Source organism: Delphinapterus leucas, chromosome 3 (genome assembly GCF_059928025.1).
Source record: "Delphinapterus leucas isolate spDelLeu-1000000601 "Yukka" chromosome 3, BTC_Dleu_Yukka2, whole genome shotgun sequence".
Taxonomy (NCBI): Eukaryota; Metazoa; Chordata; class Mammalia; order Artiodactyla; family Monodontidae; genus Delphinapterus; species Delphinapterus leucas.
Genome location: NC_143131.1, coordinates 97,000,672 through 97,021,720, shown reverse-complemented (window position 1 = coordinate 97,021,720; position 21,049 = coordinate 97,000,672). Strand labels below are relative to the sequence as shown.

At 42.9% G+C, this 21,049-nt stretch overlaps 1 protein-coding gene across 1 annotated transcript in view; it reads left to right on the top strand.

The window, feature by feature from the left end:
- SEMA6A (semaphorin 6A) overlaps window positions 1–21,049 on the top strand; it is a 130,817-nt gene that overhangs the window by 66,443 nt on the left and 43,325 nt on the right. Inside the window, exons 2-10 of the mRNA XM_022590680.3 lie at window positions 57–194; window positions 2,374–2,491; window positions 6,585–6,645; window positions 7,638–7,700; window positions 8,420–8,521; window positions 14,511–14,601; window positions 17,550–17,669; window positions 18,365–18,453; window positions 19,317–19,534. Of these exons, the coding sequence (XP_022446388.1) occupies window positions 95–194; window positions 2,374–2,491; window positions 6,585–6,645; window positions 7,638–7,700; window positions 8,420–8,521; window positions 14,511–14,601; window positions 17,550–17,669; window positions 18,365–18,453; window positions 19,317–19,534 (962 nt within the window). The 5' untranslated portion in view covers window positions 57–94. The remainder of the gene's footprint in view (window positions 1–56; window positions 195–2,373; window positions 2,492–6,584; window positions 6,646–7,637; window positions 7,701–8,419; window positions 8,522–14,510; window positions 14,602–17,549; window positions 17,670–18,364; window positions 18,454–19,316; window positions 19,535–21,049) is intronic.

Here is a 21,049-nt window from a genome sequence, read left to right as displayed (position 1 = left end):
AATAAAGCTGACTTGTAAAAGAAAGGAAAAAAAATCCCTTCTTTGCTCTTTGGCAGGGTGAAGTAGAGAAATAAAGTCTCCCCGCTGAACTACTATGAGGTCAGAAGCCTTGCTGCTATATTTCACACTGCTACACTTCGCTGGGGCTGCTTTCCCAGAAGATTCTGAGCCAATCAGTATTTCGCATGGCAACTGTAAGTATCCACAATCTCACTCTCTCCCTCTGTGGGCACTTGAGCCTGCGTCAACAGGCAAAACGTACAAATTAAACATTTCATAAAACAGGAAACTTGTTAGTCACTTTAACTTGTGTGGATGGCAGAGGTAGATAATTCAAGTCTAGCCAAAATTGGTGGGATGACTGTTCTTTAACTCCAATAAACGTGGTTGTGAGGATCTCAAACATCCCTCAATACCTCCGATGAAGTCTCAGTTACTACAAGGAGGCTGTGATCATGCCTGGAAACCAGCTATGGGAGAACATCACTGTCATCTGGGTGTTGCCAGTACTCCACATTTTCATAGGTAATTAGGACAGAGGCATTGTTACAAGATAACAGAAAAGAAGACTGTTTTTGAGTACTTCAGGGACAAAAATTAACTTTTATTTAGACTCAGAAGTTTCATCATTGCTAGATTTGGATAGAGAGATTCTGAATTCATAGTAGACCTACTTTTACTGCTTATAACTTTCTTTTGATCTCTGCTTCATTGTCAAGGGTAGAAAGCAACATGATGAAAAAGTCAGTTGCCTCTTCAAAAAGAGGAAAGTTCTACCTGTGTGTGGGATGAAATAGACAATTATTTTTTTTCCTGCTCTCCAAAAGATAAAATATTTTGTCACAGTAAAAGTGAAAGCATTTTACCCAAATATCTATCTTCACAGTAATAATCTCCAAACACTGAAGGAACCTTAAAAAGGTATCTGACAGTAATACTAGGATACTAACTAAAGAGATCTACCCAGCTTTCTGCTGGACGGTCTAGGTTGTAAAAGGAAATAATTTTATATGAAGGGGAGGTGTCAAGCCTTGACAGCTTTGAGAACAAAAGTCAGGGTATGACTAAGGATCAAACTGTGTCGTTTGAGACCATCATTCTTGAAGTGGCAGAGTCCGCCTAACTTAAGGTACCAAACCTCAATAAGCACTTATTTATGTCCATTTGAGGTAGGTATTCTATCTTTGGTGCCCCTGTACTGAAGAGACCCCAGGCCCAAATGTGCTGCTGAAAATCATGCTTCAGTGGACACTCAAATCTTTGATAGGAGAGAGACATGAATTGTTTTAGCAACCTCCTTGATCAGTGGGTTAATGAAATTTCAGAGCAGTAGAGGAAAAAGCACAAGACAATCCCATACTAAGCTTGATTGTGAGTAAAATATACTGAGGCTCTCTAGTAAGAGTGAGTCATGCTCAGATGCTACAGGGGTTTAAGGTGCAGGGGTCTGAGCATACATCTGTGAATGGATTACAAGTCCTTATTTACACCACGCTCACCCCCAAAACAACTGCCTTTTAAATGTGACTCATCTTTCTTTTCTCCTTAGTTTCTCTGGAGGATTGCCAGTGCTCTGGAGATTGTAGGTTTAAAGGCAGAGAGATTTTTGAGGTGTAGGTATTTCCACAGGTCAGATATTATTACAAATTGCCCACTCTCAGCTAAAGGGAATTGCAGAAAAGGAGAAATACGCTCACTGACTCTCCAGGTCAGGGAAAATTCCAGATCACCCGACTGGCTACACTCAGTTTGACCCTGTCCTGTCAAAGCCCCCATTTCTGTGAGATTAGCCAATTGCTTAACTCAAGAGCGAACTTCCCACAGTTCCTAGAATGCCAACCAACCTAGCGGGGCTGCCTTCAATAGTAGATTATTCCAACTGGACGCCTGTGGAGACTGTATTTTTCTTCTGGCTCCTGGATGAGGGCTCTTGCCTCCAGACCACATTGCCTTTGTGGTGATTGATGGGAAGGCTGCTTTGAAATAGTTTTGTCCGGAGACAAGATCTTTGGCAGACTGCCCCTCGGGCTTAGCACTCTAAAGATGAAAAGAAAACTGTGGAAGAAAAGAGCACCTTCATGTAAAGGGTTCACTGGCAAGTTTAACCCCCAGAAAGAAGGACAAGTCAGAAAGAGTGACACTTAGAAATCTAAGCCCAGTCTTATTAGCATCAGGAAATGAAACTGTAACTTGATTATCCTTAAAGAGGACTCTTCTATCACAGCATTTCCTAAAATAACAGACTGGAAAATGGTGGCCCGGTTGGACTTAAATATGGTTTTGTTTTGTGGCTGGCCCCCCTCCTCTCCCTGCCCTGTCAACTCTTGGCTTAATTTCCTTTTTCCTCTCTTGCCCCATCTCCTCTTTTCACAGATACAAAACAGTATCCGGTGTTTGTGGGCCACAAGCCAGGACGGAACACCACACAGAGGCATAGGCTGGACATCCAGATGATCATGACCATGAACAGAACCCTCTACATTGCTGCTAGGTGAGCCACCTTTTCCTCACGTTTGCCTTCAGAGCAATCCAAGGGTCCTAATACCTAAATGTCCCCGCTATGCATCATTTTAAAGATCCCCAACGAGTGTTCTTTAATTTAAAGTCTGCTTTAGTTTGTCAAGCAGTCATTCTTTCAAGATTCTCTGTGTCTGTTTAACTTTATTATGTGGATTTGGGTAGAAATAATGGCATATTTTGGAGCTTAGACTCAAATGATCCACTGTTTATCTTGAACATCGTGTATATATACAAATATTTGCTCAAGCACAGAGTAAAGTGCTTCTCTCCTTGATACTTACTAAATTAAGTTGAATGTGTAAACACGTATCAATTTAAGTTCAATGAGTGTGTGGGTGTGTGTATATTAATCGTGTGTTTTTGCAGATAATGTACAGTATATATCATTACTTTAGCAGTAGCCATCCATTTTAGAAGTTTTTGATTTGGATCTAGTTAAGAAAATACTTATCCACTAGGGACATGTCATTTAAACAGACCATGTCTTAAGGCTGGATGGCATGGTAAGAATACTACCCAGACAGGAATTACATGGATTAGGCTTTTGTTTCACCTCTAATCTTAATTCACCTGGACCACAACTTCTCTGGCTGTGTAAGTGTCCTCTGTTAAATGAGAGACTAGATTAGATTATCTTAATGTAGTCCTTTGGGATTCTAAAAATACATGATTTCCCATCTGGGGGTGTGTGTGTAGCTCATTCAAAATATAAAGTATAACCTGGGTCTAGCCTGACGAATCGTTTTACACTGGGAAGGAGAAATAGAGATTATGTTTGTAGTACCTGTTTGGCTGTGAGCACAGGCAACAAACAGGTAAGTAACAACAGTGCTGGATTCCTTCAAAGCACTTAAATGTTCTGAAAATACAAGCTATACAACATAAAGTAAAAATCCACTGGCTGGATTAAAATATCCTACGAGTACCCTACATTTGGTCACAGGGAGCAATGCCAAAGCACTTTCTAAAATTTTTACTTCACAAATACTTATGTAGTACATATTGGTTGTATGTGCTATATAAATTGCAAATACAGTTGTAAGTCCTTTATAAATGTTAATCCATTCAATCCTGGAAAAAAACCTATGAGATGGAACTATTATCATACCCATGTCTTACAGGAGGAAACCATGTACAGAAAGGTGAAATGACTGGGTCAGAATGACAGAGGCAGGATTTGAACTGGAATGGTCTTGCTCTAGAGTCTGGGTCACTACTCCCTGTACTCCGCAGCCTACTGAGCCATAGAAGCGGTACTATTTGTCCTGGCTGATAACCTTCTCATAGCTGTTGCCCAAGAACATGGCCATTGTAGGTATTCATTAAAAAGCAATCCAATGAGTCCTTAGTAGCCACCTCTCTGGGAGAGTTATCAGCTCCTTCTTAAATCCCATTTTTAGTTTCCTAAATGTACCAAGTCTGGAAGATTACATTTGTACCCAATTAGCTAAAGGATGGTCAAAACAAATGATTAAACATTGCATCTGTGAGAAATAGGTTGACTCAAGAATCTTCTATGAATTGTTCACTTTGCAACTGAGTCTTTAGGGGAAAAGAAACATTATAACAGACTGCGCTTGTGCCTGATGATTTAGCATGGGTGTGAACTGCAGGTCTCGGTGGGCACCTGAGTTAGGAGCAAGGTGCTATGCAGACTTCAAAGTAACCATTACTACAGCTTGTTAAAACCAAGACCGTTTTATCGTAACTCCCTACCCCAAGAAAAGGAGAAAGAAGAGAAGGAAAACAAAAAAAGGGAAACACATTCACTTTTTTAACACCATAAAATAGACTGTCTTTGGTTAAAGGTCAAATTTGTAACAGCCTAGCATTGACATGTTGGTTTTCACTCTATGTGCAGCCACTTCCCTTCAATACACACCCCTGGAGAAGTTCCTAAATTATTTCTGTGGTCGCTGTATTTAGGGTCCCTCCTCTCCCTTTAATTTCAGGTTTCCCAACAGTGCCCCGAGAGATTCACATTCTCAGGCAGCAAGTAACACGATTTAAAGTGAAATCCTTCCCCCACGCTGAAGTCATGGCAACACAGTTCAGTGGTACTCACTGAAGGGGGGGAGAGGAAGTCCTTGGATTAAGTCAGTTTGTGTTCAAATAACTTAATTCAGTGCGAGCAGGGTATGAACCCTGGGATGCACACACTGGTGCTGGGGAATAACCCCTGACCCTGGTCTGTGGTTTAGCATAAAGTGTCGTTCTGTTTGCTGGGCAATGTGATCTCTTGGAGATTGAAAAAGATTGCCACTGTCCAAAAGGAGATTTCATTCACAGAATTTTATATTTAAAAGGCTCCCCCATTCTTCTAGACAATGTGTGTCAGCAATCAGAAGCCAAGTCCCATCCAGAACCCAGGGACTGAGTGAAGCTTGATGGGAAGAATGCTTTTCAGTTCTGCTTTATTATTATCCATTTTGTAAATTCTTCTTTCTTTGTTGTTTAATCTCTGAACTGCTAATTAACATAAACAGGCCATGCCAAAAGGGGGCAATCTAAGAGCTTTCTGAGGAATTGCCAATATTAATCAGTTGTTAGTTTACAATTCATATGTTCAGCTCTCATGTAAAGTTCTGAGGAGAGACAGGGCCAGGAAAAACCTCGAGTCATCTCAAACCTAATACCAAAGTAATAGGCAATTCCATTCCGGTAATGAACCTGACCCACAGCACCACCAATAGAGTCAAACAAGCGATAAAGGAATGCCATAAACTGCCTTGGAATTAAAGGGCAGGGCGATTCTAGCACCCTATTGAAGTCTGAAGAACTTCCCAATTCAGCAATTTACACACCAGGCTCCCCTTTCTCCCCCTCACCACCCTTACACACACACACACACACACACACACACACACACACACACACACCCTCACTCTCTCTCTCTTTCACAGTCCAGGAGCAGGCAAGGGAATTTGTAGGCCAACTGCCTTGCCCCCTTTTATTTTCACAGGAGAGAGCCTGTTTTTATTTCCATTTTTCTCTGTTGTACTTTCCCTAAAAGCAGTAGCAAACAGATTTCCAAAGAACTGGGGGGAAAAGAATTGAAGTGAATCCTGACAGCAGATTCCTTTCTTTTTTCTTTCTTTCCTTCTCCCCTTTCCGTTTCTTTTAAGTAATGAGGGGGCTTGAAAGTCTGCACTGGAGCCTTGAGGTCTTGCTTTAAAGCTGTGGGTAATTTTCCAGCCCCAGGACTTCCTGCATTTTAGAAAAAGTCAATGTTATTTCAAGGGAAAACGAGCTGTTTTGCTTTCCCTCACTAGCCCCCCATCTCCCCAGTTGAGTGTAGTTCTTTTCTTTCCTTTCTTCTGAATTCCAGACAAAAACGCCCTTGTACTCAGTTCACACAGAAGGGGATGTTTAAATATAGCCCCACACCTGAGCTGCTGATTCGGTTTCTCCCCTTCCAAGGGGAGAATGGCAGCAAATCATAAAGTCAACCAAATTCTCAGCAAAACAGGAAGGTAAACAGAAGCAAGAAATGTAAACTTTAGCTCAAGTACAGTTTAGACCTTAATTGACCATCATCGTGTGAAAAGAGAGAGTGGCTTCTGGAAACAGTTTTACTTTTATCGTCTTCCATCTTCTCAAATTATCAAAAGCTAAGGCTGAAAATACGTTGTCTAAAAAGAGATGGAGATGAGCTTTTTGTTAGCTCCCTTGATGAACAACTGTAGCATGTTGAATACCATGTGAAAGGGCATGTGAACCCATCTGTGTTCCAGTTTGGAAGCCCATTCAACTTTCAGACATCTCCCACTAAACTACATATATACAGATGTTATAGTTCTATGATGAGAGAGACGACTGGAAAGTTTTCATAAAAGGTGTCCCCTGTGGCAAGATGCCACATTTTGTCAGAAGATGCTGCATGTGAGCCAGAGGCATCTCTTGGAGGCTGAACCCTCCCCTTTTTCTTGCATATGCATGTTTTGTTTTTAATAACATGGATGTGGGTTTATCTGCCTTGAATGAGATATATACTTGTATTCAGGAGAAAATGAACGATCTTGACTCTTGTGTTTGACGTTGTATTAATATTTCTTTGTTTATAGGGACCATATTTATACTGTTGATATAGACACCTCACACACAGAAGAAATTTATTGTAGCAAAGTAAGTAGTTTTCAAACCTTCTTTCTGAAATGAAGGACCTTAGGATAGTTCTTGAAGAGAATATGTATTTTAAAGGCATTGATTGAGATGACATGGTTTATAATAATTTGGAACATTCTGTGAAGTCCTAATTTGGGGGTAAGTTAGGGCTTAATACATACCCAGAAATGGTTATGTACGTCATATTTTATTCATCAATGATGTGTGCATGTACACTTTGGAGTTTTAGGTAATTGCTAAATTGTTTTAATAAAATATTGGACGTTTGTCCTGGAAAATATCAGTTTTCATATGTAAACTTTTGTCCTACAAACGTTTCACTGTTACGTTTCCATATCTTGCAATACTAAGTTTGAGTTGACTGTTGTGGTTCAGGAATTTGATAATTATCCATTTCAGACACACATAAAATATAACCTTAAGCTTCCCTTGTAACTCCACATGGAGGTATTTTAGTTAATAAAATCCGGCCCAGAAGTAGATGATCCCTTCAGCCCATGAGTTTATGCGAAGGAATATAACCTGAATTAAATCTTTGTCAACCTAAAGTGAATGTCTCCTTTATGTTTAAGAAAATGACTTCCATATTTTAAGAAAAAGGCCTGCTTCACGGAAACTGATTTATCAAGTGAAAAAGAAGGGCAAGGACATGTATTTTATCAAAATGAGCGTAATTTAGCAAGTTAATGGGGATATTTTATGTGAAATGTCCATCCACGCTGTTGTTTATTCTTCTTTCCTTTTTCCTTCATCTTCATCTCAAGGAGAAGAAGATCATTTTGTAGTTTAATGAATAGATAGGGGTTCAAAATTAAATGAACATTTCCACCTCTAATCTTTTGTTGTTATGGTGAATTAATCATGGAGAAAGGGTGCGGAAAGCTTTCAATAAATATATGTTCAGCCTCTAGTCTCCCCCAGGGAACTCTTACTTCTAAAATCAAATGCAACAACCTCTGGGTTCTAATTGATTTCTTTCTTGATCGCTGCAGAAACTGACATGGAAATCTAGACAGGCTGATGTAGACACATGCAGAATGAAGGGAAAACATAAGGTAGGCAATTTTCATTTCTCCTGCAGCTGCCACTTTGGGTTAAGTCCTTGACTGTTATCTCTAGCCGTAGACCTCATGTGGAATGGGTCACACTAGTCCCTTTTCCCCCAGTAATTGTTTCTTCCATCAACTTATTGAAGGTTTTAATTTGCAAAAATAGTTTGCTTTTAATGTGATAAAACATTACGACAGCTGCCAGGGATGCGTCATGAACTATTTAGGGGCACCAGGGATTATGGACACCAAGCTGGCTGCCCCGACTCTTGTGAGTGCCCTCTCCGGGAGCCCACGCCTCACGGTCCAGAGCCCTCAGGGAGTCTGCAGAAGAGCTCAGAAAGGCTGCCGCAGACATACAGAAGTCTGTGCCTTTGGTCATAGAACATAAAAACACACTTCAGCCAGGAACCTTATATATCAAGGGACCCTGGAGTCTCTGGCATTAGAATTAATGTGATGGGGAGGCTGGTACTTCCAGGCCTGCCTTCCTTTTGAGGCATAAACACATTTTCACTCTATGCCATGTGCTTATTTACTGTTGACAAAGCAGTTGTTATTCTCATCGTCATCTTGTGGTAAACATAAGGAGGGGCTCGAACTTTTCACAGGGGAACGCTCCAGCCACCAGCATTTTAACCTTGCTGTTAGCAGATCATGGTACACTGTCAGGGGGTCTCTATACTGAACGGACTGGATACCAAAAAGTTTGAATTATTTTTCAGGATGAGTGTCACAACTTTATTAAAGTTCTTCTAAAGAAAAACGATGATACTTTGTTTGTCTGTGGAACTAATGCCTTCAACCCTTCCTGCAGAAACTATAAGGTAAATGCTCTCTTGTCTCTTGGAACCACACAGCCCGGAGGTATTTCATAATTCACTGTGATTGTGCCGGCAGTAACCTAAGAGGGTTAATTCAACACCACCTGGGTTCCTCTCACTTGTTCGACTTAATGTATTGCTCCACATGAGTGATCCTGGGCAGGCTTCTAAGCTTCCTGTTTGTTCAGGATTGATTGACGCGGCTTTAAAGAGCCGACCCAGCTAAGTTCGTTTCTGTAAAACCCTATTCTCTATTGTTCAGAACGCCAACATATGTACCACATAGTGGATTTCCTCTCTCTCCCTTTCTCTTTTCCCTCCCACCCTACCATCTCCTCTCTGAGCACAAAAACACACTTATATTGTGAACGATTCCTATTTTTAAAGGGATCTCAAAAGCATGTCATTGGAAACTGCAGACTCTCCTCTAGGTAAGATTTTCAAGAACACAGGAAGTTAATTCCATTCAGCACTCAGCTTACTTGACTATGGGCTTACTTAACTTGGCCTTTATGCAAGGGAAAAAAATTAACCCTCGGGCTTCCCTGGTGGCGTAGTGGTTGAGAGTCCGCCTGCCGATGCAGAGGACACGGGTTCGTGCCCCGGTCCGGGAAGATCCCACGTGCCGCGGAGCGGCTGGGCCCGTGAGCCATGGCCGCTGAGCCTGCGCGTCCGGAGCCTGTGCTCCGCAATGGGAGAGGCCACAAGAGTGAGAGGCCCGCGTACCGCAAAAAAAAAAAAAAAAAAAAATTAACCCTCGCAGCATTAATGAGTCTAGTTAGTTCTGATGCAGCTGATGGTGGTGTTGCTGAAGGAGCCGAGATGGCAATGATCTGAGGTCTTTCCTTGTCCCTTCTTTCTGCAACAGTCTGTCATTCAGCAAACCCATTTTGAGATTCTCCCGTGACCAGGCATTGGTGTTGTAAAGACAGATAGGAGGTCTCCATCCTTAGGGAAGCCAGACAGGGAGAAGAAAACTGCAATCCCATGGGTTTGCTGCCATGGTGACATAATGCAGAGCATGATGGAAGCATCACAGAAAAGTGCTTATATCAGCCTGAGATGTGGAGTCAGGGAAAGCTTCCAGAAGGAGGTAGACGACTCCTGTCTTCAAGTGTTCCCTCCTGCTGTCCCCACGTATGGAACACGAACACCCCAGCCCAGGAGAAACCCAAGCTTCTGTGATTGCCCAGAACCTGACACAGCGTCTCCAAACAGGTGTTCGATTAATTTTGAAGGGTAAATAGTGAATGAGATAATGCCTAACCTCAGTCTTAGAGAAGAAGTAGAAGTTACCAAATGAAGGGAGAAGGGCATTCCAGGTAGGGGAACAGCATGAACAAAGGCATGGAGTAAGAAACAGTCTACTGAGCTTGAGAAACTTCATTTGGTTCTGAAGTGCTGGACTGTGAGGTGACAGTGACAACAAAAAAGAGCCTAGAGAGGGAGGTGGCCTCAGATTAAGGGAGGAGATGAGATTCAGGAAATACTTACGTGACAAAAACCAGGAGGATTTGCTAATTAACAAGAAGCACAGGATAAGGAGAGACAGGAGTTAAGAACAGCTGCAAGGCTATCTCCCGGGTGGGTGGACGGATGGGGCGGCCACCAGTTTGGACAGGGAGTAAAGGAAGAGCAGTGAGGTTGAGGGGGTTGGTGAGAACACGGGTGTTCCATCTTGGATGTTAGCAGTACTCCTGGCACCATGGATGGCAAGGCCTACAGGACATGAATAAAGATCTCCAACAAGAAGATGGACGGGTCAACCTTGATTTAGGGAGAGACATGGGGGGGCATATCTAGATTTGGGTTTCACCAGCATAAAGTGAAACCTTAGGGGTGTGAAGAATGAGCAAAGAAATGCTGGGCTGATATCAGGACCAGAGGGCTCACCAGCCTGGGTCTGACAGTTTTAAAAGACTGCCTTAGCATAGACATCGGAGGGAGGGTCTGTTTTACCCTCATGCTCATCTTTCATCTTATGTTTGGAAACGGGCACCAGCAGGGTCAGGATTAGGGTGAGGCAAGTGAGGCATTTGGCTCAGGAGCAACATGTGGGGGGGGGCATCCAAAAATTCAGTCATCAAGATAAATGATTTTTTCAATGCAGTATTTTTTTTTAAATCTAAATTAATGCAAAAAATACTGTCACATCCAAATTTTAAATAATGACAGGAGCCGATTCAGGCTGTAATAGAGGCAGCAGCCCAGTCAAACATTCAGCCAGTAACGGTATACTGGAGCACGGACTTCCATTCTACCACGTAATATTCCATCCCTGTTTGTCATTGTTTAGGACTCATTAAGATCAATGCTTCTAACAAATCCTAACAAATTCCCTAGCTGGAAAGCTATCTTTTATGACAAACTACAGGTTTTCTTGGCACTGTGAGGCCCGGCCTGCAAGTGTTCCAGCTCTTTCTTCCTGCACATGTTCTATTCCCCAGGGCGCTTCATCTCTAAGGGATGCCTTCATCTCTCCCTTGTTCTAGCCACACCTGCTGAAACATGTTCCAGGAGGCTGGGCCTCTCAGAAACCACAGACAGGATACACCTAGCACGGCGAATGGTAGTGAGAACCCTTGGCATTGCTCAGACAAGTGTTTTTAGACTCTCAGGGCACGAGGGACTTTGCTGAGGATATGAGACATAATGTATTTGGCTGCAGGGAGAATGGACAGCCTCTCTCTTAAGTGCCTGTTATCTCCAGATCAGGACCAAAGGGTCAAAGCAAAAACAATGACCAGTCTTCCACTAACCCAACTCTCAGAGCGCAGAAGCGTCAAGTTAAACTATCTGAAGCAGGAGAGTGACAAAATTTTGGTCTTTGCTTCTGCACCGGGCCCTGACTTACACAATTTTTTTTTTTTTTTTGCGGTACGCGGGCCTCTCACTGTTGTGGCCTCTCCCGTTGCGGAGCACAGGCTCCAGACGCTCAGGCTCAGCGGCCATGGCTCGCGGGCCCAGCCGCTCCATGGCATGTGGGGTTTTCCCGGACCAGGGCACGAACCCGTGTCCCCTGCATCGGCAGACGGACTCTCAGCCACCGCGCCACCAGGGAAGCCCTGACTTACACAATTTTTGTAACAGAAGTAAGCTGAATATATTAGAGAGATTAGAGCCCCAAATAAGATTATCTGGGGAAGAATTCTGAAGGCTGCCCACTATAAATCTACAACTACACTCCACACCTTTTCCCTCCTGTTCTCTAAACCTCTTGAATTTCCGCACAAGTCAGGCTGGTTCTTAGTATAATTATCTGTACCCTATGGTGATTTAATTTACTAGGGGCTGCTATTAAGTCTAAGATCTGATGACTGCTACAAGGATTAGTTCTTACTTCATGGAAGGAGGATTTCACCATGGCATTGTTTTGTCTCTGGACTCTTCCAAGTTCCCAAACCAATACATTAATTCTTCATTGCTTCCTGCCCTTGACTAGCTATAGCTATAGCCGCTTTTTTAGAAGTAGGTACATTTTAAAGCATATATCCCCACTGTATATTATTGTTTCCCCATTGCCAGGATTACAGCATGCACTGCTTGGGATAACAGCATTTCCGTTGCATCACCGTATACTAAGCCTCGCTTTGAATACTTGCCACAGACCGCAAAGTCTGTCACAGTTCATCAGGAAGCTCTCCTTGGGACAAAATATTAGGAAAAGACTTTCATAAAAATGTGCTGGGGCTAGAGTACGTTTGCTTTAAAGGATGTCTAACTTGAACATCTTTTCCCTAAAATTACATTTTTAACACACTGCTTTATGTGATTCTCGGCTACAGTTTAAACAAATAGGATGGCTTCGATGGGGGAGATTTCAAAGTGCTTGTACACAGAAATGGCCTGTCATATCCCTGAAAAGGTTTCTGTGGGTTGAGGGCAAAGGGCTAGTGTTGGACAACATTAGCGGCTGCTCAGTAAGAACCTCGCTCCTTCCTCCTGGGCAGCAACTCCAAGCACCTTGATTTAAGGCACCCTGATTTAGTGCTAAAGGCCTTTTCACAGATCCTTCCTCAGCACCACTGCTGTCTTAGGTTTATCTTCTTTCCGTTTTCATATTATGTGGTCAAACCAGACAACTGCCAGATGATACACAAAATACCCTAAAACCGTAAAGAAGACTGAACTACAGAGAGGGTCAAAACATTAAGAATGTGGAGGAGATCTGTCTAGGGACTCTGTGCTGCTGAGGTTTAAATTCTAGGACGATCCATGGTGTAAGGAAGAAGCCTGTGTGGTAGGAACCCCCTTAATTACTGGTCTAGGTGGACCAACCACTGACCAGTGTTAGTGGCTGATCATCAGAGGTTCATTTCCTGCTCACATCACAGTCAAGTGTGGGTCAGTGACAGAGGTTCTGTTCTATGAGGAGGTTATTCAGAAAGCCAGCTCCATTCTGCTCTTGTGTCTGCCATCTCTCCACTGGATCCTCTGTGTCTAAGGGAAGAATGCGGAAAGAGAGCAAGAGGGGAGGACCCTGGAAGGTTTTTAGAGGCCAGACCTAGAGGTGGTGCAGAGCCTTACACACACCCCATTGGCCAGAGCTCAGACATGTGATCATACCTGACCTGCAAGGGAGGATGGGAAATGTAGTTTAGCGGGATATGCAGGAAAGGGAAATGAAATTTGGTGAACAGATAGTAAGGCCCTGCCTCACCTGCAAATGCCTATGGAGCCAGACAGGTAACTCACAGGAGTGAAGCAATCAGGTTGTCAGGATAATCTGTGGGTGAAGGAGCCCTGGTGCTAAAGACCACGTGCCTGTTTGACGAAAATGGCAGGGGCTGCCATTACTCAACTATAGCCTGCTGCCACTTGGGTAAGAACAGCCTAAATTGACTTTCCAACTTGTTCAAAAGAAGCAAGAAATCCAGGTTTTTATATGCAATCTCCCTGTTTTAAAATAGGGCTCACAGGGGCTTCCCTGGTGGCACAGTGGTTAAGAATCCACCTGCCAACGCAGGGGACACGGGTTCGAGCCCTGGTCCGGGAAGATCCCACATGCCGCGGAGCAACTAAGCCCGTGCGCCACAACTACTGAGCCTACACTCTAGAGCCCACAAGCCACAACTACTGAAGCCCGTATGCCTAGAGCCCACGCTCCGCAACACAAGAAGCCTGCGCACCACAACAAAGAGCAGCCTCTGCTCGGCACAACTAGAGAAAGACCGCGCACAGCAACAAAGACCCAACGCAGCAAAAGTAAATAAAGTTTTTAAAAATAGGGCTCACAGGCAGGCCAGTAATAACCCCTCGCCAGTAATAATCTCTAGCTCACAGGAACAAGGCCAGGGTTGGGCAGTAGGAGATGGAAGTCAAGCAGCAGCCTGTGGCTGTTGGGAGCCTCTCAGCTTCCGGGCCTTTCTCACCTGCACAGTCTGAGGATGGGACATGTTTCTGAAGTAGGTACAAAGGCTACCTGAGCTCTGCTTGCATCCATGTTTTTGTACCTTTGCTGACACCATACTATTCTTATCAGGTAACCTGAGAAAGAATTCCAGCGTCGTCTTCTAGGATTTAACCCACAAAGGCAGGACTCCTCGGGCACAACAAAACCAAAACTGAAGTCATTCTCTATAGAGTTCATGACTCAACAGATAATTCATGCAGAGTAGAGGAAGGAGGGGAATTAAGTTTTCCTGGTGTCTGCCTCAGAAATTCCTTTTCCAAGGAAGATGCTACTTCTTGAGCATTTCAGAATGATACTCTTTATTGGAATAAAAGAATCTCTTTATTGTAGTGGTTCAGAGTCAAGCAGACATGACTGAATTTCTGACTCTCCTAGCCGTGGAATCTTAGTCAAGTGACTTAATCTCTCTAAACCTCAGCTTCGTCATCTGAAACTGAAAGACTTACCTCAGAGGGTATTCGAGGATTATTTGCGCCATGCATATGAATTACTTAGCAAATTAAGAGCTTTGTAAATATTAGTTGCTATTACTACTGTTGGTTTCTGTTGTTCTTAATTAAGTCCTATTATTTCATTTAGATGGATACTTTGGAACCTTTTGGGGATGAATTTAGTGGAATGGCCAGATGCCCTTACGATGCCAAACATGCCAACATTGCACTGTTTGCAGGTAAATGACCTGATTTCTTCTCACTGCATTTGCTTTTGTGTGCTCAGCCTGTGGCCGCACATCTACTCTGGAGGATTTGCAGAGTCACAGTTGTACTTCGATTCTCTAGTGAACAGTGTAATTAACAACACCTTTTCCATTTGAAATTCATATGGAAACTGTACTTTCGCTTCTTAAGAGAAGTCTTTGCCACGCCTACCCGTGCTTTTGTGCCTTCAGAAAGAATAACAACTTTGTACTGAACATGCGACATACTGGTTAGGGCATGTTTGGGCTGAAATACTAGAAAATCCCACCTTGAACCACCAATGTGGATTGAGTATTTAAGGTAGGGTAGACTTTGGGGTTGGTCTGATTCAACAACTCAACAATCTCATCCAGGACACAGGTCCTTTTCATTTCTCTGCTCTGCTTCCTTTCTTTCTCTGAGAGAGACTGGCTGTTCTCAGAGTCATAGGATGGCTGCCGGGGCTCAATTAGGGCTACATGTCCTCTTGTCTACATACAGAAGGGAGAAGGGAAGGGACAAAAGGAAGCTTTTGGAAGCTCTATCAGAGCAGTGAGACCACATACTCATAAGTTAGCAGCAAAGATCTTCTCAGATACCATTGACGTGATTAGGTTGCATGCCTACCTCAGCTAGAAAAGTTGTAGTGGCCAAGGGGACGATACTGATTAGCGGAGCTTGACCCATACGCCCCATCCCTACTCCTTCCTTCCATTGCAAAGGATGTAAAACAGAAGCAAGTAAGCCATGACTTTCAGATTGGGATTTCTGTGTGCGCATGTGTGTGTGTTTTAATTAGAAATTTATTTAGGAATTCACGGCCAGCTGTGCATGTGGAGGTGGGTACCGGGAGAAGTGTTGGTATAATAGTGATTGTTATGGCATGTAATAAAGCAGTTAGCTATAATTTCCATCACAGCAGCTAAAAACCGGCACATCCTAGCCAGATAAGAGACTTTAGGGCTTCGATTATGAAAAAAGATTAGCTCCTTGAACTTCACCCTCAGTGTCATCCATTTGTGGGCCTGAATCTGCAGTCAAAGATTGAAGAAGTGATTTTTGCCAGGTTCAGAAGGAAACGTTTCTCAGGTTCTCCTCCAAAGGTAGAGCACAGCATTGTCGGGAAGCAGCATTGTGAGAAACACACAGTCTTGTAAACCTGTTTGTAAGCATGGTCAGGGGCAAGGCCAGTGGTTAGGGTGTCTGAGCATATGCTTAAGTGCATAACTTCTGCAGCAACACTTTTCTGACACTTGGCACCTGCATTCGCCAGTACCGTGGAGGATGTGGGCTGCAGTGGAGAGCACAAGTTTAAGCATTAACTAAAAAGAAGTAGCCTGAGGTAGAAAGAGGAGAATGGGCAGAGTGTTTACTAAGGCCACCAAGCTTCAAGAAGCAAGCCATGTGAGACCATACTGTGACTGCCCCTCTGCCCCCTCCAACAGGTATCCTTGAATCAGTGTTCACTGAAGTGTCTGAAATCTCATAAGAGCTCAGCCCTTATAAACAGAAGATATTTGTTGCACCTCAACGGTTGCCATATTACGAAGAGTGCCAAAATAGTACTTGATGTTACAAGTAAAAGTTCTGGTGAGATACCCAGTGTACGGGGGAGTGTTCAACAGCGATAGCCACACACGCACACACAGTGTTCCCGCTGCCCTCCGCCCTTCAGGTGTATCTGTATGACCTGGGGCTAGGATTCTATAGGACAAGTTGTGATTTTTGTAGACATATGTTTATCAATAGAAGGGCGTGCTGTCTGCAGTTAAAATCTAACCCCAACAGTCAACACTTACTGATATATGAATGCCAAGAGTGTAGATGTGAAGACAGCTCTATCCTGAAACTAAGCAAATGTCAGTTAAGGCCAAAAGTAGACATCAAGAACTTTGCTTAGGTGTGTCTGGATAAGATTTTTTTTAAGAAAAACCATATGCTTATTCCACAAGTGGAAGAGCTTAAAAGAATACTGTATTGTATATAAACCACTTTTGAAGATGCTTTCGAAGCCACAATTAATGAAGATATGTAATCCATTAAAAATGTGCCAAGGAAGTAATTTTTTATATTAAATGTAATTAGTGTTTCCATTTCATCTACATAGATTTTGCTATTCCAGAACAGCCCATTTGATTATCTGTGTAAACAGTGCTTGCTAATCCGCGAAAAGAACGCAAAATTTCAAGGATTCACCTTCAGTCATCTTCGCTCTCTTTTGCCTTGAATGTATCCTCAAGCATAAGTCCCAAAGAGCATGAATTCTTAAAGAAAGACCAATTTGAACTCAGCACCATCCCTTCCCCGCCCCACTTTACTTTGGCTTCTTATATATCAGAATGTTCTCAGTTTGTGACTTTGGAAATAATGAAGCAAATATTTCTTAAATGGAAAGCGAGATTGGCAGGGCTTAGTGGCTCTCATGACTGAGGTAAAGAGGGGCAGAGACACGCAGGATACACGTAGCAATTTTAGTCAGCTCTTTTTTGCTTATGAATCCCCTTTCTTCAACTTCCCTCACCTGCTCAGGCCGAGGACGCCGTTACTTCTGCTTGCACTTAAATTTTCTGGTGATTAAAATCAGCCTCTATCTTTCCCTGGGCTCCTCCCTAATCCAGTTTACCGGGGTGTGGTGGCAGTTGCAGCGTCCAAGAGGCCTTGGCCTTGAGGTTTCGGTCAAGGTACATCTAATCGAGTGAAGCAAACAACATTTTTCGTTTACCCTGTTCCCTGAGCTGCTGCTTAGAAACTGCCGTGCAATTTAGAAAATGAAAAATGTTTCATCTCTCAGGATCCCAACTGAAAATGGTTAGGAATGTGGGCCAAGTGCCCTATCTTATCTACCTGATACAGGAAAGCCGGGGCGGGGGAGGCGTCTATTATTCCCGCATGCCCACTGCCTTGCTGCAACTCCGACCACCTCTTCTCTTTCTCTTCGAAGACGGAAAGCTGTACTCCGCTACGGTGACTGACTTCCTTGCCATCGATGCAGTCATCTACCGGAGTCTCGGAGACAGCCCGACCCTACGGACCGTCAAGCATGATTCAAAATGGCTGAAAGGTGAACAAACCAAAGAAGAAAAGGAGGGGAGGTGGGGGAGGCACATATCCTGAGGGAGATTCAGAGCCTGGATGGACCAGACTGTAGTTGCATTTTAGTGATAGGGCTTCTCACCAACAGGAAGGTGGAAGTTGCACCTTCTGCCCCCAGTTGATTGATTTACCTCCCCTTTTCACTTCCCGTGAGTTTCTGGAGTGTCATCAAAACTACCAATGCCACTATAATAGAACACGTGACATGTTATCTTTCCTGCTTCAAGCTCTCATTTCAGAGTCCCACGTGAAAACAACTAAACACTTCATTCGCGGAAGGGAACAGGCGATTGGAGGTGGTGGGGAACAGGAAAAAAGCTGTTCACAACTCTGTATGAGTCGAGGGTGACAAAGGGATGTGTACAAAATGCATTCTGTAATTTGAGTGTTGTATTGTGGAAAATAAAATGACATAGATATGCAAGACTCGTTTATTCTTCACTGTTCATTGCAACTGCTTCTGAAAGATAAAAATCTGTAGGCTTAAATGCTTTCTGAAATCACCAGCACTTGCATGGGTGAAGTCGCTAGAAATGGTTAGTGTTAACCTAATGTCTAACGGCCCTACACTTCTAATGAATAACATGTCTTTGGTTGCAGTTGATTGCAGTTCTTTTAACTCTGTGTGACATGTCCCCCATTAAAGTGCCCATTTGTCCACAGAACCGTATTTTGTCCAAGCGGTCGATTATGGAGACTACATCTACTTCTTCTTTAGGGAAATAGCGGTGGAGTACAACACGATGGGAAAGGTAAGAGGGGAGGATGTCTCAATTTGGGGCCAGTGTGGTTATCAGTGACTTTGAAGTAAGAACCATAAATCTAATGACAAGGTCGTCGTTTTGAGAAGATCCAGCCAAATACGGGTGGAAGTGAAACATTTCACTTCCTCAAACCCCTGTATGCTTTTTCTGAGTAGTAACAGATTACAGGGAAACCTCTTAAATGTTTATATTGAAAATTTAATAGATAGATGTTGGGTTGATTTCATACTGAGTTTCAAGTACCTTAAGATGTGGTTTCCAGGTCCACTCATCAGGTTTTTTTTTTTTGTTTCGAATTGAGTCGCTCCAGAGAGAGTGTGTAAATATTCAATATCTTTTAAGAAAACCAAGGGTCTTGACTGTATTACAAAAAGCAACAGAACACTTAGGGGATGTCTATTTCAGTTATTTTTATCAGAGAGTAGATCAAGATCACTGAGTTAGAGGGCACAATTCAATGCCAGGGTGGCCTGCACAGTTAGAGGAATTCAGAGCATGAGATGCAGAGCCCAGGGGCAGCTAGTAAGCATGGCAGAGATGGTGCACACAAGTGTGCTTTTGTTCGAGGAAATAAAAAGCTAAGCAGTCTGTATGGAAATGAGTTTATGTGGCTGGGAGCTGATCCCCTGAAGGATTTATGGCTCTGTATTAAATGCCACAGCCTTATCTTTCAAAACATGCTGTTCCAATGCTGAGTTTTTCCCTTCTTTTTTTTTGCTACTGATTTTAGAAACACAGGATTAAGTTAAGCACCTTGTTGTTCTGTTTCTGTTTTCTAAGAAAGGCAAATTCTACTAAGATCTCCACGAAAAGTAAGTGCATTCCATTTTCTCCATGTTTTTCCTCTGCAGGTAGTTTTCCCAAGAGTGGCTCAGGTTTGTAAGAATGACATGGGAGGGTCACAGAGAGTCCTGGAGAAACAGTGGACATCTTTCCTTAAAGCTCGCCTGAACTGCTCAGTTCCAGGGGACTCTCATTTTTATTTCAACATCCTCCAGGCCGTTACAGACGTGATTCGTATTAATGGCCGTGATGTTGTCCTGGCAACCTTTTCCACACCTTATAACAGGTAACCGTGCCCTGGCTGTGTGGACCTAATCGGTCCTTCCTGGCTTCCTTCTCCCAAGGGGTTGTTGTCTAACACACAAGATTTGCAACTGATGGAAAAATTGCCATTCACTCTTTGTAGCTAAGAAGCACTTAACATTCAGTTTTCATCAACAAATTAACAGTCACTTATAAGCACTGTTAGAGTAGGATTCTGGAGAAAGTAATTAGATAAATTATAACAATATAGTCTTTTCATATGCCTGGGGTATAAACACTATTCATGTGCTATTCCTCAATCCCTCCAGTAATCTTGAAAAGTGAATACTGCTGCCTTCTTTTTACACTTGAGGGAACTGAGTTCAATTATACTATCTGGTCCAGGTAGCCAATGGGTGGAAGCAGCAGTTTTGGAACTCAAGAATGTTCCTCCTTTCCCTTCTAGGTCATCTAACATTTTATTTGACTTTTAATATTTCTATGACTAGATCAGTAATTTTTGAAGTAAAAATACTGGAAACTTATTAAAATGCTACAGAGTGACATTTAGGAATTAGATGAGTCCATCTTGCATCCCACCTAAGGGACCCTGGTTATTATCCTGTCAGAGGAACCAGGGTCCCAACCACAGCACTACTGTCTGACTCTGGAGGGTTCTACTGACGACTTACAAGTCATCAACGTCGCATGGAGAAATACCGTCTCAGCCTGTTCACCCCTATTTTTGTATTTACTTAAGCTAAGACACTGAGCTACTAAATGGCACACTAATAACTGTCCCTGGAACAGTGAAATGTGTAGAGACTAAAGAACAGAAGGAACAGGGACACTATGTTCCCTGGTACTTGGCTCTCCCAAACCTTAGGGTACTAGCACCGTTGTGTGGAAATGATCCTAACTCTGGCCATGGTCATGAAATTGAAATACATGTGCTATATTCTCACTTCCATGTAGAATTCTGTGTGTTCCATATAATCTTCCATAAGGAATGCACTGTTTTGTTTTGGATTATACTTTTTACAAAAACTTTGAAGAACTTGATGAGTGGCTAGATGACAGGATAGCCGCTAGGAAGAAATGCTTACGAATTGGGTAGAGCCCAGAACAGAGCTAGCTGAAAGATGAAATGTTCCCCAATTATATGGAGGGCAAGAGTCAAGAGTTCCCACTGAAGAGATATGAAAACATAAACCCATACTGCAAATAAGCTGCAACCATCTGAAGGAATTTTTAGACTTGAGGATAGAAAAGATTAAAAAATTCAGGCCTTGACTGCTGGAACCGATGTATCTAGTAGTGTTGAAAAAGAATACTATTTTGGAACACAGAATGTAGGTGCCAGTGGAGTTTCAGAGCACATTTCTAGTTTTTGTGTATGCTTTTTGAGAGGGTGAGTCACTTCATGATTACAATAGAGTAGTAGATTCCTGCGTATTATGTATACTCCCATCTAAAGAATTTTCTTAAAAGGGCCCTAGGAAACATTCAATTAGTGCGTGCTAATGCAGTCTCAGAAACTGTATCTGTTTAGTAAAAT